The 24,823-nt window shown below is 34.5% G+C and overlaps 3 protein-coding genes and 1 pseudogene across 6 annotated transcripts; 1 reads left to right on the forward strand and 3 right to left on the reverse strand.

Moving 5' to 3' along the window:
• Window positions 1-139: 139 nt before the first annotated feature.
• On the reverse strand, window positions 140-1,672 carry LOC140957123 (pentatricopeptide repeat-containing protein At2g02750-like; annotated as a pseudogene).
• Window positions 1,673-7,430: 5,758 nt separating this feature from the next.
• LOC140957854 (UDP-galactose/UDP-glucose transporter 3) lies at window positions 7,431-10,806 on the forward strand. Its single transcript, XM_073415254.1, has 7 exons — window positions 7,431-7,645; window positions 7,916-8,013; window positions 8,097-8,225; window positions 8,930-8,962; window positions 9,321-9,424; window positions 9,652-9,773; window positions 10,225-10,806. Exons 1-7 carry the CDS (start codon window positions 7,542-7,544, stop codon window positions 10,631-10,633), a joined length of 999 nt encoding a protein of 332 aa, XP_073271355.1. The 5' UTR covers window positions 7,431-7,541; the 3' UTR covers window positions 10,634-10,806.
• A 461-nt stretch (window positions 10,807-11,267) lies between these two features.
• LOC140957853 (transcription factor MYB124-like) lies at window positions 11,268-16,632 on the reverse strand. 4 transcript variants are annotated; one of them, XM_073415252.1, is made up of 13 exons: window positions 16,431-16,632; window positions 15,972-16,321; window positions 15,806-15,852; window positions 15,621-15,677; window positions 15,433-15,505; window positions 15,061-15,116; window positions 14,775-14,957; window positions 14,505-14,683; window positions 14,180-14,325; window positions 13,898-14,040; window positions 13,603-13,820; window positions 13,386-13,534; window positions 11,268-12,434 (listed from the first exon to the last, which is right to left on the reverse strand). In XM_073415252.1, exons 2-13 carry the CDS (start codon window positions 16,062-16,064, stop codon window positions 12,324-12,326), a joined length of 1,455 nt encoding a protein of 484 aa, XP_073271353.1. In that variant the 5' UTR covers window positions 16,065-16,321; window positions 16,431-16,632; the 3' UTR covers window positions 11,268-12,323. The 4 variants fall into 4 exon arrangements, with proteins under 4 accessions (XP_073271353.1, XP_073271351.1, XP_073271352.1 ...); XM_073415250.1 differs by having other exon boundaries at window positions 15,972-16,325; XM_073415251.1 differs by having other exon boundaries at window positions 15,972-16,325; window positions 16,413-16,632.
• Window positions 16,633-23,601: 6,969 nt separating this feature from the next.
• On the reverse strand, window positions 23,602-24,353 carry LOC140957418 (uncharacterized). Its single transcript, XM_073414653.1, has one exon. The coding sequence runs from the start codon at window positions 24,298-24,300 to the stop codon at window positions 23,725-23,727; it is 576 nt and encodes a 191-aa protein (XP_073270754.1). The 5' UTR covers window positions 24,301-24,353; the 3' UTR covers window positions 23,602-23,724.
• Window positions 24,354-24,823: the final 470 nt, after the last annotated feature.

Genomic DNA, 24,823 nt, shown 5'->3' on the forward strand with positions numbered 1-24,823 from the left:
ACGTGGCTGGTTCTTCTATTCTGCCAAAATTGCCAGATATCTAAATTCTATTTTTCAAGAGACCATGCTATACTAACTCATCAAATTGCCTCATCCTGCCGCCCTCTCCCAAATTTGCGCGGTGTTGCTTTATATGTCCACCATTATTCAATGACACTATTCATAACTTAACCTAACCATTTAAACCACACAACACAAGATGGTGTAAGTTAATCTTCTGCATCCCTCAGGTGAGAGAGAACCCAAGAAATAGCATATAATCCAGTATGTAATATAACAGGCTTCTCTTACTATGCCACGCCCGTCGATCTAAGTCCAGGGTTTTTCCTCTGCCCCTTCTCATTCATTATTTCTCTAATCTTGTGGATTTCTTTCCACTTCTCTATTACCGCAAACATGTTGGACAACATCACAGAAGGGATTGGGTTTTCTGCCTCTATCTCAGAAAGTCTCTTTGCCATTTCCTCTCCAAGTATGGAATCTGCATGATGCCCACAAGCACCGAGCAATGAAGCAAAAACAGAAGCAGATGTTCCAGGAATTCCTCTTAGTAGTTCAAAAGCTTCATCCAGCCTTCCTACTAGACAGAGAAGGCCGATCAAGATATTCATATGCTCCAAATATGGATTCAAATCATAACGTATAGTCACCAATCCGAAAAATTGGAATGCCTTCTCAACGTGACCAGCGTGACTACATACAGACAAAAGGCAACTGAAAGTGACTAAATTTGGCTCAACTTTGTTCTCTACCAACTGATTGAAAATATCAAAACCACTTTACGTTTACCATTCTTTCCATACCCAGAAATCATGGCATTCCAAACTGCAGGATCATTAGGCTTTATTTCAAATTGATTGAAATAATTGCATGCAAGAGAACATTGACCACATTTCATGTACATGTTAATCAGTGAAGTAGCAACAAATTCTTCATCGGTGGCATTCATTCTCACAACATATGCATGAATCTGCTTCCCAGAGTTCAGTGCTGATAGAGATGAAGCAGCAGCTAATAAGCTGGTCAGGCTGGGCATTAGGCCACAAGACTGCATTTTTCTGAAGAACAAGAAAGCTTCATCCACTTTTCCAAGCCATGAGAATCCACTGATCATGGAATTTCATGTCACTGAGTCTGATTTCAACCCTTCTTTCGATTCTAACTCCATGAAAAGATCAATAGCAATTTCAGTTTGATCATTAGACATCATTCCCGCAATCATAGAATTCCAAGCGATCAAGTCTCTGCGACTTCCATTTCTTTGAATAGATCATAAGCACACTGCCAAGAACCACATTTTGAATACTTCCACTAGACAGTTCCAACCTTGGTGCCAAACACTAACTCAACTTTTATTATGAGTCCATGGACCTGCATTCCAAATTGTAAATTCTTACTCTTTGCACTCGCAGAGAGCACAGTAATGATTGTCACTGACTCGGGTTTCTCAAGTAGGGATTCCCTCAGTTCATTAAACACATGAAACGCTAATTCATCAACAATATTATACGCCAACCCTTATAGAAAAAGCATTGTAGCACACCACATTTTTGTCCTCAATCAGTCCAAACAACCTCATAGCAGATACTAGGTCACCGTAATTCAGATACATAACCATAAGTGATGTTGCAGCATAAACATCCACCTCCATAAAAACACTGCCAAAGGTCATTTTTAAAAAATAATATTTGACTAGAGTTGGATAACAAAATACCCCCAACATAACACCAATTATTTATCACATGCTTTAATAATTTATTCATAAATTTAAAATAATATTATTATAGTACAACAAGTATGAGAAAGTATCAATTTCTTATTATAAATTATATAACTTTCATCTAGAATTTGAAAAAAAGAAAAAGAAAAAGAAAGTAATTTCAGATTCTTGCATCTAACTAGCTGGCATCTCAAAACGGCAAAGAGGACTGCAGTGACTTCTCCTCAACCATGTTTTGATGCAAGCCCCGTGAAAATAATGACGATATGGCATCTGAAGAACACCTTCATGACAACCAGATTCATTAAAATCTTCCAAGCAGATTGGACAACTCCCGTTACAAGAATATTCCCGAGTCTTGCTCTCCAACGATTCGATTGATTCTTCTGTAGCAGGAATCATGTGATCTTCCATCGTGTGGAGGGCAAGATTGTGGTCATAAACCCCTCAGAAGAACGCGGTGACATCCAAGTGAAGATTCAATTGGTTGTGGCCATGAGGCATGCACGTAACAAGAAGATCCCGTGCTGTGTCCACTGCATGGCTAGCCAACTTTACTCTGTTGGCGGGGAACAACGGCAAACCTTCGAGTCCTTCAATAATCCTATCCAACATTTTTTATCTGTCCATCGGGGATATCGAATTGCATTAACTTCAAAACACAGGGTAATTCCGACTGTGCCACATCGGTAGCTCCTCCAAGAATCTTCGAATATCCAAATAGTGCGGTATTTGGGTTTGCAAGAAAAGTTGAATATTATTTGAAATTCATCGTCCGAGCTAGATTTGGAGAGGACAAAACTTCGGAGGTGACATGCTTGGTTCTTGTTCATATGAAGTGTAATATTCATCCGTGTTCTTCACAACGATATTTTAATTGATCACGTGCGCATTATCTTCTAAAACCTTGTAAACCTGGGTGTTTGTGGTCTTGTTATAAAAGACATTAAATATTATGTGGATTGTGAGGTTGCGATTTCCAATCGAGTATGTTATGAGTTGCAATTTGGCAAGATAAATTCTAAGTTGAACTGAGTTTGTACAAAGAGTTTATAAATCAAACTCTTCTAGTGGATGATTCCAAAATCCTTGAACAAATTTATATCTATCAACTTTCATATTTTTTAAATATTTAATTGGGTTCTACGAATGATTATTTTGACTGTGTTCTACTTAGTTTGAAAACCAAACTCGCTTTTATTCGTCGATATTCAATATTTCAAAAATCAGACTTTTATAACTAAATATTTATTCCCGATTTATCCTATCACGATCTCCCCTGAATTTTTTTGGAGTGATAAAGTTAGACTTCGTATTTGGTAAAAATCCATATTTCACGGATTTTGCTAGTTTGATTTTCGTTCTGCCAATTTACTGTGACACCGCTGAGAAAATAATTTACTAATTATATTTTTGAAATTCCTTGTGCGTTACCTTCACTTAAATTATAATGAAGACTTCTCGAGTATCATGAAAGATGATTCATGAGACTGATGAATTGTAGCTCATATATATGCACTAATGTTTGTAATATTCCTCTTTTCCCAAATAGAAAAAAAGGTATTAAAATATATAAATTAACCAAGAATTTGTACAATTTTTGTTATCTAGTCTTATGAAAGAATAAAAGATGATATATGAGGTCGATTACTTGTAGCTCATCTAACACCAAGGTCACAAATATGAGTCCGGATCTCGAATTTGAAACATGATTGTAGCAATCCTCCTCTTCCAAGTCAAAAAAAAGAAATAAAGAATCCATGAGTATCAAAACCATCATTATCTTGGTGCATATATAATTCGATTGACAACGCTGGCTAGCAAGGTATATACTTACATGAAATTAACCAGCATTGTTGTGCGCAATAGGCATCTGAAAACGGCAGACGGGGCAATAGTGACTAGTCCTCAGCCATGTCCTAATGCAATCCCCATGAAACATATGCGAGCACGGCATAAAAACAACCTCGCAGCCCAACTCAAATTCTTCCAGACAGATATAGCAACTCGCGCTATTTTCCCTCAAAGAATCAAAAATCTTGCTTTCCAAGGATTCTATAGATTCTTCGGTTGCAGGAGTCATGATAGGCTCCGGATCCTCCAACTCTTGGATTACATCATCTTCCCGATAAACATGTTTGTGGAGCACAGTAAATTCGATGTAAAGATTCAACTGATTATTGGACGGAGACATGGAGTAAACAGTAATATCCCATGCAGTTTCTACTGCATACTTGGCCAACCCTTGTCGATGGTCAATTGATAAACGAAAACCTCCGAGGCCTTGATTCACTGCACTGAACATTCTTTGTTTCGGGCTCGTGGTAATCTGGATATCCAAGCGGATTGATTTTCTATCGGAGGGTAACTCAACTTCTCCCCCAGAGTGTAACGCAGTCGAGTTTTGAGATAAAATCAATCGACGGTATCTGTGTTTGCCAGAAAATATGAATTTTATTTGAAACTGAGGCGAGGTAGATATACAAGGGACCGATTTCATGGTTGATTTTGGGGTTGGTATAATCAATTCTTGACGAAGACACTGGTGGAAATATGAACCCATGAGAGGAAAGAAGGATAAAAATTTATTCTAGCTAGCTAGGAAGCTGGATGAACTTGATTGTTCCTTAAATATATATGTCGTCCAATGATATTAATTAGCTAGAGTTGTACAACTCCCATGCATGAGGAAGATGAATGAAATTTTATTCCAGCAAGGTTAAATATATTGGAGTCCCATGATCGAGGAGGAAGAACGATAATTTATTTAAACAAGTACAGGATTCGAGCAATTAAGGATGAATTTATTTTAAATATGCTGTCCTAGAATCCTACATGGCCAATAAGTTCCAGAATTTTATGACTACTACATTGTTTGAGTTGCAATTGATATTTTACAATAAAAATTAATTATTGTACTCATGTCTTACTTAATAATAAATATTTATTTGAACATCAATCATTTTTTGTTATTTTTAAATTAATGATATTTCTATATATATATATATATTTATTAAGATAGTGATAGATTATCTAAAAATTTAAAAATATATTAAGATATGATTTAATTTAAAAAGATAGATAAATGAGGGTATAATGTTTATAATTTTAGATAAAACTTCAACAAATCAATTAAACGTCATACTTGTTAAATTGGGGTGGGTCCGGTTTCTACCCATTTGAAGGAGAGCCAAATAATTCAACCCGATTAGGTTGCGGGTTAGGGCGGGAGTGAGCCGGTCCCCCATAATAGGATTTTATTTTATTTTATTTTATTTTTTTATATATAAAATTATTTTTTTATATTATTTTGAGATAAATATTTTTAATTTTTATTTGGCTTATTTTGAATTGATTTTAATGATAATTAACTTTATAATATTTCTTTAGTTTTTTCATATTTTGTTTAACTGATTAATTTTATACATTATTAATTCTTATTATAATGGTTTTAAATATTGATTGAACTATTTGATGAAAGTTTATTATTCATTTTTTAGCACTTCAAATTTGTTATTAAAAAAAATTTTCTTAGCATTTTTTTCCAATTTATCATTATTAATTTTAAAATTAGACGGGTCAACATACCTAATACACGGTCCAAGACAGATTGGATTGGATGGCCCACCAAAATGGAGAGCCGGGTATGGGGTTTGACGAGGACTTATTTCCCGTGGAGATTAAATGGAGGATGCCGATTAGAAAAACGTGGATTGACGGGGATGGGGAAGACATCTGTCCCATTGATATCCAGACAGTACAGGAGTAGAGTGACAAAGACTTGCATTAGTGCAGAGACCGTCCTGATGAATTTGTGGTTGAAAGATACAAACCTGTAGCGACATGCAGCATAACCTTGTGTGCCGATAACTTGAGTTGACACGTGAGTCATATCACCAGTTGGACCAGCCTTGGCTAAACCAAAGTCGGACAACTTGGCATTAAACTCCTGAAATAAAAATGCCAACAAACAGTTTGAGCTAGATTCGGGGTGATGAAGTTGCCCCAGATAATGAACCTCTGCCTAAAAAACCATCTGTAAGCTCTCAAACAGACTTATAAATACTGATTTTAAATTTTAGTTTATCACTTCATAAAATCACCAAGAAGGGGGGGGCATACCAATCACTCCTTGTGGCCTTGGAAACCCTAGGGCTTCAACCTTGACAGCAACAACCATTCCTGATCCAGGCTTTGCAGCAGTTAGAATGTGCTCATCAATCCATCCTTTGTAAACGTAGCCAAATCCTCCTTCCCCAAGAAGACTGTTGACTCAAAAGTTTCTAGTCGCGCTCGATCTTCAATTCATTTAATGTGAATGGTTTGACATTTGTAGAAGATAGAATTTCAGCTTCAGATCTTGGAGTAGGGAGGCTTTCAGCATTGCTTTTGCTACTGTGAGAGGGAATGTTTATGCTCGAAGTAGCTGAATTGCTAGTTTTGCTGGGATATCTTGATGCTTCTTAACCAAAAGAAAACATAAAACAGAGCATTTTTTAAAAAAAAAAAAAAATGATATATCAATCAAACAAAGCTAACATTTTTCATATAGTCATGGAGAGTAGGAAAAATTGTATTTCGAATCATATACATAAAATAGTTCGTACAAGCTAATTTCGTCAATCAATGAATTTCACACGAACTACTGTCAAAATAAATAGAATCTACTCAAAGATCAGAGATTTAAAACTGGATGAGTGTAAGAACGATCATGTTCAGTAGATATAACACAATGGCAATCAATCAAACTGTATCTTTTCAGTCCAATATCAGAAAAAAAGCGAAAGATATCAAATAGCACAAACAACACATATAAATATCTGCATATTTTTCAGCCGTTAATCAAACAAAGAAAGTAAAACTAGAGTCAAGCTTCCAGTCTAACGAAAATAGTCTGCCTAAACCCACAAAAAGTCCCTTTACCGATGAGAAAGATCCAAGCTTTGGTTTATAAACTTAACCTCAATCATTCAAATTCAAGAACACTCAAAACAATACATTTTGCAGCAATTATAATTTAAGATAGAACCCACAAAGATTCAAAGTCCCATCATTCAAACTTCATGCATCTCCATTATAATTCATGCAAGAAAAACAGAGATATGATATAACATGGTTAATTTTCGCGGAGATATACCTAAACAGTTTCCCGTTACTGATCTTCTTCCCTACGCAAAGCAAGAAGAAAAGTGTCTGGGCAAGAGCCAAAAGGATCGGAAATGAAATAAAGAATGATGGCTTTTGTGATAGCAGGCTTTCGATGGAAAGACACAAACTGGCTAACTGACAGTATAGAATATGACAGTGAAGCAAACCCGGCATAAACAAAAATAGAAGCAAGATGGGCTAGGAACCAAGGTGTTCATGAAACACATTAATGTTGACGGTGATTTGGGGGGTAAAAAAAAATCAATTTTTATTTTATGGAAATCAACATGATTTATGCTGGCAAGATGTTTTGAATTTTCTATTTTATTATGTCAAACAAAAGTCAAAAAGGGGCAATCCATCTGACTGACGATAATGGATATTAAGTTCGCTAGTTATTACGATGGTCTCAATTTCTTATATAATAATAATAATAATAATAATATAGAAATATATTACAAGCCTATGGTGGCATCATCTCAACCAATCAAATTTTACTAAGACCCATTGCAGCCATTAGAAACTCTCCACGTGGAAGCTCAAACGCGTCTTGTCCCCACCTCGTAAAACTTGCAAATACAAAAGGAGATATTTTACACTGGGTATCAAACGAGCTGCTTACGGTTGTTCCGAGACGGTGATCTGGTGGCTACTGGTGGGTTATCTTGTTGCAATGCAGTCTCCCAGCGCCGGGCTACGCCGCGTACTTCTCCTCGCCTTTTGTGTTACCGGAATTTGGGCTGCTTATATTTATCAAGGGGTTCTTCAAGAGACCTTGTAAGCATGTTCTTTTCTTTTATTGAGCACGAATTTTATTTGTAATCGATCACCTGTTACTTTATGATACACAGTTCTTGCGTCTTGTTGTTCGAGTTTAAATTATAAAATAAAAGCGAATTCTTTTTCTTATCTGATTGATAGATACTTTTGGTGGAAATTATAATGTGAATAGATCTGATCATATTTTCATTTTCCTAATATTCTATGTGTTCAATGCATTGAATCCTTCAGTGTCTAATGGAAAATTCGCTGATTATATTGTTTTAGGTCGACTAGAAGATTTGGTTCTGATAACAAGAGGTTCGAGCACTTGGCGTTCTTGAACTTGGCACAAAACGTAGTGTGTTTGATCTGGTCGTTTTTAAGTAAGTTTGCGAGGATCCATTTTCAATAAAAACTGATTTTTCTCCACTGGATGTTTTCTAATTGTGGTGTGATTGTTGCACAGTGATAAAGATTTGGTCTAATGGCGGAAATGGCGGAGCTCCTTGGTGGAGTTATTGGAGTGCTGGTATCACCAACACTATTGGCCCGGCTATGGGGATCGAAGCGTTGAAGTACATTAGTTACCCAGCTCAGGAAAGTTCAATGTTACATGGACCCTCACCCTTTTCTTTAGTTTCTTTATGTATAAATGAATTTAAATTTCTAAAATGGTTAAATGCTTCTTTAGCTTGGTGCGTGATTGAGGAATTTTGACTGCTTTATTGAAATTGGAAATGGAATTTGATCTTCAATTTGACTCGCTGGTGCAGAAATTATGACATTGATGTCCTAATTGTTCACCTAAGGGTATCTCAAAATGGTTGATCTTTTATATGTCATCTTTCTTAACGAATCCATTTATAAGACCGTGTAGATGCGCATTTAACTGCCTTCTAGTGGTAACTTATTTAATATTCCACCTGTTGTCCATATAGTGATTTAGAAGATTCACTCTTTGAAAGTAATGTTTGACAAATTTTGCGGAAATGTCTGCATAATATGTTTTGTATGCATTATATACTTATGAAAAAATTAAGGAACCTGTTTCATCGAGGATCCACCAAAATGGCATAAAAAAATGGGAAATATAGGCTTATGCTTGCTTTATGGTTAACATAAGAAAGATCCTAAATTAAAATGGTTCTACGACTGTGTTTTCCCCTGAATTTTTTATACTGCCAGTTAGCTTTCTTACCACCAATCAATATATTTTTGTTACTTAAGATTAAGATCCCATGAAGCCTAATTGTTTCAGCTCATGCAAGATTTTGGACTAATTCTGCCATTATTGTGTTTAGGTTCTGGCAAAATCCTCAAAAATGATTCCGGGTAAGTCATTAATTATTATATGTATGTTGGGTTAAATGTCCAAATCTTACTTTTGCCACCAAGCATTTAGTTCTTCGATTGCAATTGGAGGAATGACGATCGAATATTAGAATAAGCTCTTCCAAATCGACGAGGAAATAATCTGTAATTATGATTAGGAAATATAATGAGTCAATGTTGGTTGCTTCTTTTCAATCTAAATTTAGTTCCTTACTTGTATTGCATTGGACAGAAGTAGCACTGATTTTCAATTAGCATTTTTGGAATTTTGGTTGTATTAATTATGATATCATTAAAAAAATTAATATTAAAATTCCAATTGTACAACCTTGTTAATCGACATCTTTGTTTTGTGCAGTGATGCTGATGGGTACATTAGTTTATGGTATAAGATATACCTTCCCTGAGTATCTTTGCACGTTGCTTGTGGCTGGAGGGGTCTCCTGTTTTGCACTTTTGAAAGTATGCGTCCTAGTTACTCTGTTTTCTTTCAGTATTTGTGAACCTTCAGAGTGTAATCTAACCTTAAAAACTAAACCTTTGTTATCTATCAGTCATTCCATGTGAGTTGCTGACTTATGCGTCTGTGATAGGGCCCAATCAAGGAATTGATGTCGTTCCTTTGATGATTCCAAATAATTATCTGTTTTCTCTATTAATATCTACTTTTTGCTTTGTTTTTGTCCTAGACTAGCTCGAAGACTATAAGAAAACTAGCTCGCCCAAATGCTCCCCTTGGATATGCGCTTTGTTTTCTAAACCTTGCTTTTGATGGATTCACCAATGCCACTCAGGATTCTATTACAGCCAGGTAAAAATAGCGATCAGTCGGTCAACCTTTGACACTTGGTTTTTCCGTTTGCTATCAGTACTTCTCTAGAAGTGCAAACGAACCTAGTCATTTTGTTTGGGCATAATTATCAAGTAATAGTATGTGAAATCTCGAATTAAATTTTAAATTTACTTATAAAATTTTAAATAAATACATTAAAACCTGAAGAGGTATCTAATAAAATAACTCGGGTTCAAATTTGGATCGAAAATGTATTTGAAAACGTAATATCGCTGAAATTTGATAATTTTGAATACTATGTCAAAAAATATTTGGGTCAGCTCGAAAAGCTCATGAGCTGGCCTAATTCTTTTGTGTACATAGTTATCACTATTTTTTAATCAATCAATGAAGTCCATATTGTTCTCCAATGGCTCATGATTTAATTTTATCAGTAGTTATTGACATAAAGATTGACTTCGGCCTTCAGGTACCCAAAAACAAGTGCTTGGAATATAATGCTTGGAATGAACTTATGGGGAACAATTTACAACGTGATATTCATGTTTGGTCTTCCAAATGCCATGGGATACGATGCAATCATATTCTGCAAGTCGCACCCAGAAGCTGCATGGGACATTCTTCTCTACTGTCTGTGTGGTGCAGTGGGCCAAAATTTTATATTCTTGACCATCAGTAGGTTTGGTTCCTTGACTAACACAACAATCACCACCACTCGAAAATTTGTAAGCATTGTCGTGTCTTCAGTTCTTAGCGGAAACCCCCTGTCGAAAAAACAATGGGGAAGTGTTGCGATGGTTTTCTCTGGATTGTCGTACCAGATTTACCTGAAATCGAAGAAGCTGCAAAGAATGCAGAAGAAGAGGAAGTCGGCATAACAAGGATCATGAATTTTTGACGTAATGTTGTAGTATCTATATATTTTTCCTTCCAAGAGAGTGAATGAAACTTCAAGGTTTTAGGATTATTCAACTTGTTAAAGATGTATTGAGACTGATTCTTATAGTTATACAGCATGAAGGAAGTGTCGGCGTAGTATCTTCTTATTACAGTAACTCCAAGGACTCTCAAGACAGACCCACAAACGAGCACGTTATTTAAAGTCTGTGGTCGTGGTTGACTTGGGCATCATCTCGTAATTTAGTCTAGGTTATTACAAAATTTATTCAAATAAAGTGAGGCACTAGACAAAGTGGATGACAGCAATAATCTTCACATTTACTAGAAAGTTCCAAGATAATTCAGGCCTGTAGCCGGTAGGTCCATGGTTTGAGCACGACATTAAATGTAAAATCACCGTATCCTACAGCTTATATAATGTCTGTCGATGGAAGAACTATTATTGTAATTTTATATGCTTTCATTCGCTTGTCTCCAGTAAAATATTCTGAATCAACATACATATGCAATTAGTACATCATATTCTCCGATTCAACTTGCAGATAGATACATTTCCAAGAAATACTTTTAGCACAATCCAATGTGACCTATAAAACATTTTTTTTGGGGTGGTTGGGTGGGGGGGCGTGTTTCATTGTTGACTGCCATTCAAAAGCACACTTTATTTTGTACAGGTTTCCCTCTACCTTGTACCAGTGACTTTTGCTTTGGCAATGATGACACTTGTTTCCCACCATCCACAGCTAACCACTTTAAATAACAGATAATTTGGATCCCCATTCTTCCCCACCCCCATCCCCACCCTCACCCTGCCCTGTTACAAATCTCATAAGAGGCAGCTTTGCAGAGAAGATAGAAGCCACAGAGAAAAAGGCAAGAAATTTTACCTTCTGTAAGTAAAAAATTCAGCTTAGCTTCCATAGCAGACTATCATTTTTCTATTCGATTCGGAACATTTTCTACATTGCATTCACTTCTGTTAAATTTCAACAAGATGGAATATACATCTGCACACAAGGAAATCTATTCCATTTCCACTCCAATGAGTATGAATTACATTAAAAATCTCTAAACACCATATATATATGTATGAATTACATTAAAAATCTCTAAAACACCGTGAAACATATATATATATTATTTAGTACTCTGCACACTAAAGCAAATAGGAGTCCGTTGAGATTCCTACTTTGCTCTCTTTTGACTCGTAACAATTTTTCTCTATATCAATATCTCTAAAGGGTAATCTTGGCGAGTTGCCAATGTATAGTTACGCATGTTGGTTCTGTACAATAGGCTTATCTAGCCACAAAAACATCTTGGAACAATGGATAGCCATATCCGAGCTCCATGACACAACAAACAAAAGAATGACACACCAAGGAACACCCAAAAGCCAATGTGAGTATGAGATAGAAAACTCTGGGATGCAGATCATGGCGATTGATCTTTCCTAGAATGCTCCATTAGCAAACTAGATTTGCAAAGTAGATCTTCGCAGGCCTATTTGGAAAAACTCAGGTCAAGATAACTGCAATCCAAGAACAGAAAATTCTGAAAAAAGAGATTAAAAAAAAAAACACTGCACGGTTCAAAAACTCCGGATGGGTATCGCGATGAATCTGAACTCCACAGATTATATTTTGTAAGATTGATCAGTGGCATTGGTCAGAGACAGTGGAGGAGGGATCTCTTGCACGGTGGAGCTTGTGAAGTAGTGGTCATTGGGCTTGGAGTTGTTGAGTCCATTCCAAGTGCTTTCATTAAGAAGTGCTTTTCCTGTGGAATGAATTTGTAAAGAAAAAACTGCTGAGACCAATTATCCACAATATTTATGGAAAGAAGGCAGGATTTGAAATAGAAACAGAGATTAGAGAAGTGACACAAAACTGTGATTTGTAACTCAACTCAATAACTTCTCCAATACATATGTGTGATTCTGAGTTTGGCTAGAGGATTATTATTCAAGTCTCATCGATTAATTGCAACATCACATTTGAGAAATATGTGGCCCAAATCGGCTAAAATCATTTAATTAAAAGTGATTTATTGGAGAACATTAATGCTCATATCATTTCGAACTATTCTCTGGTGACTCAACTTCTATAGGCACCATACTGATTAGCTTCACTCTATTGTTTTGGTAGCCCATACTCATATCAGGGTTCCCGTATCCCCTACGGAATTTTCTGTCAGCTGATGGGCAGTAGTGTTTCTGTAGAAAGCTCAATAAACTTCTACAAAATCATTCTTCCCAAAGCCTAATCAAATAGAGCTCACCAACCTTATCCAAAATACAAAGCTATGGCTAAGTTTACCCACATATCACTTATTGTTCAGTTGCATTCAGATTTTATTTGTCAAGTCCTTCGATCAGAAGACAAACTTCCTAAGCTACCCTGTCCTAAATTTGTCCGCTTGCACGATTCATGCTTTGCAGGTTTAGCATTGCTTCCCATGAGCCAAGTAAAAATATATTTTACTGTCATTTCTTGGTCCCATTAGATTGCTCCACCCCAAGGTTTTCATGGCTATTCAAGTCAGAAAAATGGTTGACTTACTAAATCCTCAGCATAAATCTTCTACCAGTATGTTTGTACACAAATATACTTTCGACCTTGTAAGCATCACCACATGCCATCAGGATGCAAAGGTCAGATATAAATGCTATAAATGACGATGTTAATTTGGTGCTTTGCCACATTTGTAGCAGAAACTCAGAATTCTTACACTTTCTGAAAATTTTGGGCTGGGAATTGTTGCTGCCAATGCTCTGAACATTGGAGTCACTTGAGCAGGGGAATTGAATTCCGCGCTGGAAAATTCACGTAGAGCTCCATCATCAGCCTTTATCCCTTTGTTACTTAACATAGTATCTGCTACAATAAATTACAATATTATCAACACTAGCAGTTATTTTATCATCCTGCAAATAAATGTTGCATACCTTGGTCTGTGCTTGCACCACGATATATTCCACTTTCCTCAGCAAGACAATGCTGGTCATTTGATCCATCTGATTGCAGTTCCTGTCCGGTGTTCTGAGGTAGTGCACAAACATCAGCATGAAAATCTTCTGTTTTATCACATAATGCATTAGACACCAAAGTTGATCCTGTACTGTACTCAGAACTGGCTGGGGAGGACTCATACATATTGGGTTGCCTGAAAAGGTATCAATTAGATCTTGCATCAGATGAAATTTCAAATTAAATTTAAAAGTAAACAAGCCTCTTAGTTACCTCCAAGATGGAACACTACATTCATTGCTACATGTAACATTCTCCATCAACCCTTTGAACTTCTTAAGTTGAAAACTAGTATCCAAGTCCTTGAACGTAAGAAGATCGCCTTCTTTGTTTTGTTTTAGAAAATCTTGAAGAACCTGCAACACGTTTATATTGCAGGTTCTGTGTTATACAATTGACAAAAATCGATGCAAAAAAATATTTATAGGCATGTTTCCCTTCGGTGTGGTAAAGTGTACAAAATCTGACAAGATTCAAGACATTGTATCTACGCACCATCCAGGCACTTTCTAGGCTCTGCTCTGTCTTCTCAGAATTAACTTTGATAGCAAGTGAGCTGAGTAATTCAGCTTGCTGCATCAATGCAAGTACTTTAGGATCTTCCTTCTTAAGAAACGTTCCTTGACTTTTGTCATTTGCAGCTGCATAAGCGTCAAAATGCAATACATTATCTATCTATTTGAACTTCAATTACATGGAGAATGGTTATTAATTATTTCATTACTATTTAATGTCCGAATTTATTCATTTCCATAAACTGTGCCTTTAGGTGATCACAATCTACTAGAAATCCTACAACAAAAGAATCTTTCGAACTCACATCCGCCAGACGACACCTCTTTCATGTGGCTGTCGTGCACCTGAGAGACAACGTTACCCTGACAACTATGAAAGTTTTGAGCTATCACTGCAAATGGAGGTCTTAGAAGTTGATTTACACTTCCATATTCTCCAGCTAATTTTTCATCTCGGCAACAACTTTCAGCGGTGTTTGATATCCTAAATCACCGTATTGGTTGTTAATTGTTATTTGTAAGACTTGATCCCAGTAGCATTTTTTCAAAGTAGTGGAACATGACAAGTAACACACCTTAACTTTTTAAGAGGTGGGGCATTTTCAGATCCTGCATATGTATCGAGCCCATTTGGAAATATAATCCTTTTGTTGTTTAAGTTAATGTACGAGGTACTGCTGTTTTCTTTAGCTAATGCTTCATGCTTTGCCCTCTTCTTGCACAGAGTGTTGAATCGATTCTTCACGGCATTGTCGGTTCTGAAAAATAGATATATTCCATGTAACAACTATTAGTTTTCTACGCCAACAAAGACACCCAACAAGTTGGGACAAGGAAAAATCTTGATTTTCATGTAATTACCTGCCTGAAACCACCTTTGCAATCTCAGTCCATCTGTTTCCAAATATCTTTTGCGCCTGCAAGTCACTTTGATCATTAGATCAAGCTCAATATCAGTCTGATATGTTAATGTCTTGCCAATTCTCCCATTGGTGAAATATATAGATACTCTTTCATTCAACTTTTTTTTTAAAAAAAAAAAGATTTATTGTGCCATCCAATGAAAAATGCACTTGTAACTCAGCCACCAATCAAAATCAATAGTTCTAAGTACAATTTCAGTGGAACACTTCAGGGATCAGCTTTCAGATGAGAATAATATTTTAAATATGATCGAACAAATATAAATCTTGGAAGCGTAGAGGGCGTAGAAAACAGGCTTAAATAATGTACCTCGCACAGGAGCATGTCCTCCTCAGGCGACCATCCTCCTTTCTTGAAATCAGAATTCAAATAAGTGAACCATCTGAATAACAACGGCACATTCAAAATCAAAACAGAACAAGAATACGAAAGATTGCAACAAATAGATTTAAGAGTACAGAATAGAGCTATATGCTTGTGTTTATCTTGATTCTAACCTCCTTCTACATTGTCTCGTTGTTTTATCCTTGAATTTTGATGCAATAATAGTCCAACTATCACAAAATCACATCCATCAGTCTCACTTACCGATAAAAGAAATTAATCTTCACACACATCCAAATCAAATGATCACATCCCATAGGATAAAATCAGATACAATATAAGAGAATCGGTATTTTACTTTTCAGTCCCATGTACCCGAATCTGCTCCCTTAAGATATCATCTTCCTGCAAATGAAAGAAATCAAATTCTCATCAGATAAAACAGATTAAATCCCAATAATAACAATAATTAAAAAAAAAAGACATTTAAAATAGGCACCTAAAAAATATGAAAAAGATCTGACCTCTGGAGACCAAGAAACAATATGCCTTTCTTTCTGCTTGGGCACCTCACCACCACCATCCCTGTGGCTATTATTGTTCCAATTGTTCTTCATTTTCTAGGCAACTTGTGAATCCCTCCTCTTCTCTCTTGCATGCTCAAGGAATATCCTCTTTTTTGTGAGTGAATATTTATGTATATAACCAAAAAAGTAAGACCCTTAAAAGATAAACTCTTTTGCCCTTTTCTCTTTACAGTAACTGTTTAGCTCCCAAAACGGAACAGAACAGCACCACCAAAGACTAACAATGTGGGTCTGCACCAAAAATGTTGCCTAGGAATCGACCTTTCCTCCGTTCCCTTTGCCCGTTACTTTCTGAAACAAGACACCAAATTCATTTAAAACAATCATCTGAATCAAGATTCAATCCTGATACAAAATAAAATCTTGAAACAAACTTACGCTGATGAAGCTCAATACCTGCCTCGAGATTTGAAAAAGGAGGGTACAGAGATAGAACTTGCAATCCAAGTATGCAATGTAATCAATAAAAAATTAGGAAAAAAAAAACACGGGATTGGTTTTAATATGAGGTGGGTTGCTTTCATGGTTCTCTAGGAAATTGGAAATGGTGGGGGAGGTGAAGAAAAATAAAACAATCAACGGATTCTTGCTTTTGAGCGCGGGTGTGTAAGAAAGTTTGAATGCTGAAATAAATAAATAAATAAATAAATGGAATAATAAAATAACGCTGAAATCCACGAGAGTGTAATTAATGATGAACGCATAGAAGAAAGAATTCACACGCTCACTGTCACTATGTATGTATGTATATATGTATGTATAGATTGGTGTTTTAATATTCGTGATTCAACTATTACACCACCACCGTTGTTGCTTTCTATATTCTATATATTTAAAAATTCTAATATAATAATTTGAATTTTATTTTAGAAATACAAATATATATATATATATATTTATTTATTTAAATGTCAGTTTCAAAATTATAAGTGCAGGCCACGTGACAGCCTGTTTTTTCTGACCATTCATCACCACTTTATTACTATAGATAGATAATTTGGTCAAAATTATTTATTTTACTTCACTCTCCGATCAATCAAAATTGTAATATTTTGTTTTTAAAACTTTTTTCTTTGCGATGATTTGATTAAGATGTTCCAATTTTTTAACAGTAGTTTAAATAAAATTGATAAGTGATGGATAATTCCAAAAGCATTTTAATATTCTACATTACTTTTATGTCATTGGATTTTAACATTATATGATGTGATTTTGGTTTGTTGTTTAAATAAATAGGTCGATTTATTGGGATTTAAATAAGAAGTTATCAATTAATTATTCTGTAATTCGAAATTACAACAAATTAAAAATATTACATTGCATGGATTCGAAAAATGAAAGAGAGGTGTAGGTTTTCAAAGCATGGACCAAGAGCTTCACACTCGATCGATATTTTTATTCGATCGAATAATTTATTGCAAATTTAAAATTAATTAATTGAGTGTGACCCACCCCATGCATTGCAACCTCTATANGAAACACATCATTTAATTATATATTCCGAAATATTATTTAATTGTTTTCCAATTTAATTTTAGTCAAATTGGAGATGATTGATTATAAACCCTATCAACCTAACCCATTATTTCTCTAGTACTAATGATATAAAAATTACATCTAATTAAACTAAATGTATGTATGTATGTATGTATGTGTGTACCTAATGTTTTAACACCACACTAGAACTTTAATTTATGTGAATCCGATTATCTGGTTTAGCTTCGGCATGATCTTCATTAAATTCTAACAACATAGACCGCGATCAATACAAGGGCGGGCAATTTTATTGTAGGTGGAATGCCACGTGGACAAACAAAAGGATGCCATGTGGACCGGGTTAGCTATTATTTTATATATATATATATATATATATATATTATTGTCTTGTCTTGTCCTTCTTTTAGAGTCAATTGTGAGGGCCATCTCAAAGTGGCCAAAAAAACTACAATATCGGCGTCTCTTTCTTAAAAACGAAATGTCCCGCCAAAATTCGAGCCATTTTCATTTTATTCAATGTACAAGAGTCAAGACAACATACAGGATCAAATCCTCTAGTCTATCATTCAGTTTCATGGTGTGAACCATCCATAGATGATAATATATATTGTATTTCTAAGTCGTAATTTGCATTCTGCCACCGGCTTGTTCAAGAAGATCGCTCCTAAATCAATAGGTTGGATCGAATCGACTTGACATTTTCGTAATGAAATTAAATAATTCCGATCCAATTACTTAGTTAATTTATAACCTTGATATGATATGATGATGTAAAAAAAAAAAAAAAAGAGTAAGTTTTTTTTAAGTGATCACACAAAAGGGAAGAGTAAAAAGATTTAAGTGGTGGAGAATTAAAGGTCGGTGGTGGTTTGTCCCACAAGCCATGCCAATGCAAACTTAAAAAACAAAGAGGCTGAAATGTTTATATTTAATTTGAACCCCACGCATTGGAACCCTATATATGCTAATTAATAATAAAGGTTGATATTTTCTTAATTCCTCCCTACCTTACTTTTCTAGCGTAAGAAATATTAACTCCCATTTTTAACTAGAATCCTAATATAATCGATAACAAGATTAATATAAGTGTATTAATTAATTACTTCTTAAAATGGAAGGTACATGTACTAATTAATTAACAAACATATAATGATTAATAAACCTATCAATTGTCGTACTTAATTACCTCCCTCAAATATGGAATGTATACGTGATGGAATTCGAACAGAAAGGAAAAGATATATAGATTGATCTTAAATAAACACATCCAAAAGAAGGGAATATTGATTTGATAAGAGAATGATAATATATCATTTGTTACGTTGAGTACTGTGGCCACAAATTAATTCTATCATTTAGTTTTCAAGGAAACCCCATTAAAAGGAGAGATATGTTCTCATATCCATCATGCAAATGCAATTAATATCTAGTGGGACTAGACTGGATATATATTGTACATCATTTTATAGCTTCAATTATATATGAGTTCCCCCACAAGGTTATTTCAAATTTAATCTTAATTATGTTCTTCATCGTTGATTTTCAATTATCATACCAAAATCCTTGTGGATCAGCTAGCAGCTTTTATTTATTCATTCAATTAATTTGTATGGCATAAAGAGAAAGAATATGTAATTGATTTTGAATTTGATCCAATATCGCTTATATTAGAACACTGTTTCGAAGTCCAATGTGGTAAGCATAAGGTACAGCATGATAGGTGGAAGAAAGTAGGAATGAAAGCGGTGCTTGGTGAGGTCCAAGTTCCGAAAGAGATTGATAGTGTGGCGGAGTGGAGTGGTGGCCCTTGCATTTCGATCATATCATGTCAATTAGAGCGTTTGTTCAGCCAATAGGTTTGTGCCAAGTGTCCCTGCCTTCTAGATTGTTTAATTAATTAAACATCCCCTTTTTCCTTTCTCTTAATTAACTTTTTGTTTTTTCCTCTTAATATCTAATTTTACAAATCGAAATGAACGAAATTCACCATTTAATTAATATTATTAAAACTTTAAAGATAATTTGATTGCTACGTCAAAGAAGACAACATCGGTCTAATGGCCATTCACAACCTTATTAATTATTAAGATGATGTTTAATATCTCACTCGTATCATATACATATAAATTATTATATGTAATTAATGATTAGATTAGCAAGTATGAAACGTTTAAATAATTATTTAAAATAAAAACAAATTAAATTGATTCTAGATCATATAATTAAAAAAATGTTTAAATAAAAGGTTGTTTGTTGCATTTTTTTGGCTTCTATCACTCTCATTCATAAACAAAAGGTGGTTGTAATTCTAGTCAGAGCAACATACAAATGACCATGAATAAAATTGAATTTTTCGGAAAAAGTCCTATGTGAGATAAAGATTGATTCTAAATTTTGTTGATTGTCATTGATATGATACAATAAAATGAAACTCTATTCATTGGAATTCATGAGAAAGAAGTATTGGATCATAAAGAGTCAACGACCGGATTACTTCCAATAATTGAGAGTTTATATTTATTTGTACAACTAAATATATATAATATAACACAATACTATAAATTAAATAAATTGACATAACCAATGCAAATATTAAAATATAGTTTAAATTTCCAAAAGACTTAAGATACAAATTTGAATTTTAAAAAGAGATTTGAAAAATCTTAATAAAATTATATATAAAAGAAATAATAGAATTAAATGATTTCAAGCATATTTATTGAGTATGCCTAAACACATATATCTTAATAATTCTATTTTTAAAGAAATAGAGTTTTGATGGAACCTACTAATTTAGGCAATAACTCCGTTTATAATCATTACCAACAAGAAATTAAATAGACACTATACATGTACATAAAAATCAGTAAAAAAAATAGATTTAAAATGATATTTTTCGAGAAAAATAAAATAAAAAATTGTGTTCACAGCTGTGGGCGTGACTTTATATATGTCCCAAGGGTCCATTTATATTCTTTGTGAGCTTTAGTTTCAAAGGAAGACAGTGAAGTAAGAAAAGAGACAATTAGAAAAAGAAAGAAGGATTTGAAAGGTTAAGACAATTAAAAAAATTACAAAGGCGTGCATGGTATCAAAAAAGGATGTCGTAATTTTTGCATAATAATCTCTCAATCTAGTTTAAATTCACTATTTTAATACCTGTAACAAAAAANAACTTCAAATATTAATGGCCGGCCCCTTCAATTCCTCTGTGCTTCGGCTAAACAATTAACAAATTGTGAATAGGATAACTTTATTAAACCAAAAACAATCAAGTGTCAAAAGTGCTAACCCGCTTTTTAATCCAAAAGGGACCCAAGAAAATCTGGGTAGCGCTCCCTTCATCTCTTTTTTATACACAAATTGGACGATATAATGATGAAGAAGAAGAAGAAGAAGAAAAGTATACTGTATTGAAAAAGTTGATGAATATATAGCATATGATTACACAAGGCACAAAGAGTACAAATCCACTTTTATGTTTCTAATCAACTAAAATCTTATTTTGTATTCATGCAAATTCATAATATTCTTTCGATCATGATTAATTTTAACTTGATCTATGACTTTGCACTATACACTCCAAATATATTTCAACAAAACAAAATGAAAATCTTAAATCGTACGTGTGAATTATTAACTTTAGAGAGCACAATGCATTATGTGATCAATGTAGTAGGGTTTATATGCTTGGGATTCCTACGCCCGTGTGTGTACGGGTGGGTTACCTTTTTAAGGTCATAAAGAGTATAATTTTCACTTCACCTTGCTTTCTTACCTATCTTTTCTGCAAACCACCATCTCCTAAAAGTGAGTTTATAGGAATCCTATGTCTTCCAGTTACAATAGAAACAAAATGGGATTTATATAATTGCTACAAATTTCTATAAATAATCCTATGTCAAATAATTGTTAACTGCTTACAATAATAATAATAATAATAATAATAATAATAATAATAATAATAATAATAATAATAATAATAATATTTGATTTTTTCCTCATGGAATATTCATCACTTGCTAAAGTATTTTATTTGGATTTAGAACTCCCTAAGTGATTTCTCTCACAAATAAGAGATACAGAAATATGAGGATTAATGGATAGTGCACACAACTTTTGAATATTTTATTCTCAAGTGGTAATTTGGGTGTAGTAAAAGGGGAGACTGCGACAAAATGTGATGTTATTCAGTTTACACGAATTATACTCTTCTTTAGCATCTTCCAATAAAGACAGTTGTATAAGGCCAGTTTTTGCAGTAGCACACCACGTTGTTCTATCAAAGATTTCCTAGATAGCTAGTCTAGTGCCTTTGCTTTTTCCTGTTATAAATTTGACTCTTGTTGTTTGGGATCAGACCGAGACTCTATTTTCACCCAATGTAAAATATAATTAACGAGATGTGATACACACACACTTCAGAGAAAGGAGAAATGTATTTATTAATCTGACGAAACATAGGCTTCTTCATCCTGTTAAACTTTCAGTTTTCCTTTTCCTCGTTATTTAATTGACAAGTGCTTTAGAATATAAGCATCTTTATACATGTATGAAAATAAGAAAAGGTTCAATTTTGATAGGATAAAAATGTAAATACTATACAAACATTTCATTGCACTACAATAGATTTTGTATTTAGAATCACCTGGAAGGAATCCTTCACTAAATTTTTTCTCATGAAAATTTCAGTTACTTTTAAATGTTAGAACAAGTTGAAAAGCATATACATCGCCCATAGTAGAGTTTTTTTTGAAGGCCTCAACTTTATAGCCCAAACCCAAAACTAACATCGATCACCAAGAAGGTAACAGAGGCCACGCTAGTTAACATACTTGATTTAAGATGAATGAATGGACAAGTGGGCAGCAAAAACTTTTTTCGGTTCTATCTTGTTTGAAGCTACCAGATTTCATTATCTATATATACGCTGCCTTAAAAGTTTGAGCCACAAACCTCCTTCAGTAACCTGGACTAATACTTGGGTTAAGAGAACCAACTACGAAAACCATTTTCATCAAAACTCATGCCCCCAAGCAAAATTGTTATATATATCGTGTGATGCCTATAGCAGGGACAGGTAACATTCGAAAGCTTCAGCATATGGAACTTCATACATTGATTCAACAGGTATAACACATCACACATTAGCTCTTGATCAAGGATATGCACCCGGACACCGAAAATAATGAAATGTAAATAGATATGGTGGCATGTGAGTTGAGGTTGCCACCAAAATTGGTCATCAAATCTTCCATTCTCTAACTATCTCAATTACCTTGCACTGAGATATGGAGCAGCCACTAGTAGTAATAAACCTCCAAGACTTCACTATCTAGTTGCTGAATCATGACATTTGCTGAATTTAATACCTATCACTCCACCAAAGACTAAAAAGTTTCTAGTGTACTTAGCGCAACCACAAGCTGCGTTGTGAAACAGGATTAATATCAAATATTCGTGAACTACAGCGAACATGAAATCAAAGATTTGAAATACTCCCTCCACAAACTGGACAACGGTTTCTCTAAGCTACTAGCGCACCTGTAGATGGTGAATTTCAAACTTTGACATAAGATACGGTCGAATTAAAATAAATAAATAGTCTGAAAGATAAGTAATCAGTTGGATAAAATACATGAAAGTTATATATATGTGATTGGACAATCCCTGAGCTAGCTTTTGGAGTTGAGTTAGGTCCAAGTCTCAATCTTAACATGTTAATAGTCTTACATCGGGTGGATAAAATACCTGAGAGTTGCATATATGGGCTTGGACAATCTTCCCCTTTGAGCTAGTTTTTGGAGTTGAGTTAGATACAAATCTCAATCTTAACATGGTATCAGATATCAGGTTCCACCGTTATGTGTTAGACTGCCCATATTTGAGTCATTTGTCTCCAGATGTTCATTTTTGGGTGTGTAAGAGTGTTAATGATCTCACATTAGTTGAATAAAATACATGAGAGTTGTATATATGCTTGTACAATCTTCCACCAAACTAGCTTTTGAGGATGATATATATGTTTTAGTTACACGAGAAAAAAGAATAAATTCTCCATTTATACTCCAAAAGAAAACAATTTTTTTATTAAATCTCCAAAACCACCAACATCACACATACATCAACAAAATTATTGGATTTAAATACACAAAATTTACAAACATTGACAAGAAAAAGGTCATGTTACTCCTCAAAATCCTTTAGATGCACTATCCTTCAAAACCACAGGCTTATCAGCCATAGACAGACAATATTTTGCAATTTCCCTAAATTTAGGAACACTCCTCAAATCCACCTTGGTTCCATCTCTCAAGGTGATGATAACGTCACCCCACTCACCAATAAATCTTGGTACAACCTGAACATCTTCGATTACATCGTAGGAGAAGTCACTTCTGTCCTGCCCTGTCAGCCCAGATATGACAGTAACCCTCAAGTTAGTAAACCTGTATCTCAGAAAAAATGCCCTAAATACAGCGGCCAACGATAACGGTAGCCAAAGAAGAGTGAAGCCCAGAAGAATATTTGCTAAGAGGTCTCCATAGTGAGCTCCGCCGTCGAAAAAGATGGTTTCTTCGTCTTTCTTGGAGGTGGCGGAGGCGGAGGTAGTAATAGGCTTGGAGGACACGTGGAGCCTGCTGGTTGGGCGGGGGGATATGGTAATGTGGCTGGGGAAAGGCAGTTTGGTTATTAAGCATGGGTGCCAGTGGTGGGAAGCGGCAGCGGAGGGTAAACGAGTGACTGAGGAGGCAGTGGCGGTGGCCATGGCCAATAGCTTGCTTATATCGGACTAAAATGGATAGCACCTCGTTGGTAGTTAAATTCTCTACATATATGTCAACGTGGCAGATCATCAACCGATGATCACGTTCAATTTTTTCAGGATCACATATTTTTCTTTTTCCTTCCACATTTTAAAATTAAAGAAAATCGTGAGTGTTAAATTATTTTTTATTTTACTTTTTTTTTTATTATATCCGTATTAACAAATAAGCTACAAAGTGAAACAACATCAATTTGTGAAGTACATTTAAAATTCGATCACGACAAATTTTTGACATGTTAAGTTTAGGGGAACATCGAAATTTTTATCATATATATTAACTTCAATGTGGTTTTATTATTTTATATTATTAAATTTCAATTTTAATAAATTAATCTTTCCGTGTAAAGGATCGCAACAAAATTTTGAGGTACATGTTGCTGCCTATATATGAACCATTTGAACATCAGATAAATAATAATCCAAAGTAAATCCATCAATCTTGGTTTCCACGGAGTACATATAT

This window comes from Primulina huaijiensis, chromosome 14 (assembly GCF_012295235.1).
Source record: "Primulina huaijiensis isolate GDHJ02 chromosome 14, ASM1229523v2, whole genome shotgun sequence".
NCBI classification, from domain to species: domain Eukaryota; kingdom Viridiplantae; phylum Streptophyta; class Magnoliopsida; order Lamiales; family Gesneriaceae; genus Primulina; species Primulina huaijiensis.

Excerpts from the sequence above, each read along its gene's own strand:
- LOC140957854 (XM_073415254.1), top strand. The coding sequence starts at position 7,542 with ATGCAGTCTCCCAGCGCCGGGCTACGCCGCGTACTTCTCCTCGCCTTT. Across the intron at positions 7,646-7,915 it reads GGGGTTCTTCAAGAGACCTT|GTCGACTAGAAGATTTGGTT; the intron begins GTAAGCATGTTC and ends ATATTGTTTTAG. Across the intron at positions 8,014-8,096 it reads TTTGATCTGGTCGTTTTTAA|TGATAAAGATTTGGTCTAAT; the intron begins GTAAGTTTGCGA and ends ATTGTTGCACAG.
- LOC140957853 (XM_073415252.1), bottom strand. The coding sequence starts at position 16,064 with ATGAAGAACAATTGGAACAATAATAGCCACAGGGATGGTGGTGGTGAG. Across the intron at positions 14,041-14,179 it reads GCCTAGAAAGTGCCTGGATG|GTTCTTCAAGATTTTCTAAA; the intron begins GTGCGTAGATAC and ends AACGTGTTGCAG. Across the intron at positions 12,435-13,385 it reads GCCCAAAATTTTCAGAAAGT|GAAAAGCACTTCTTAATGAA; the intron begins GTAAGAATTCTG and ends TTCATTCCACAG.
- LOC140957418 (XM_073414653.1), bottom strand. The coding sequence starts at position 24,300 with ATGGCCACCGCCACTGCCTCCTCAGTCACTCGTTTACCCTCCGCTGCC.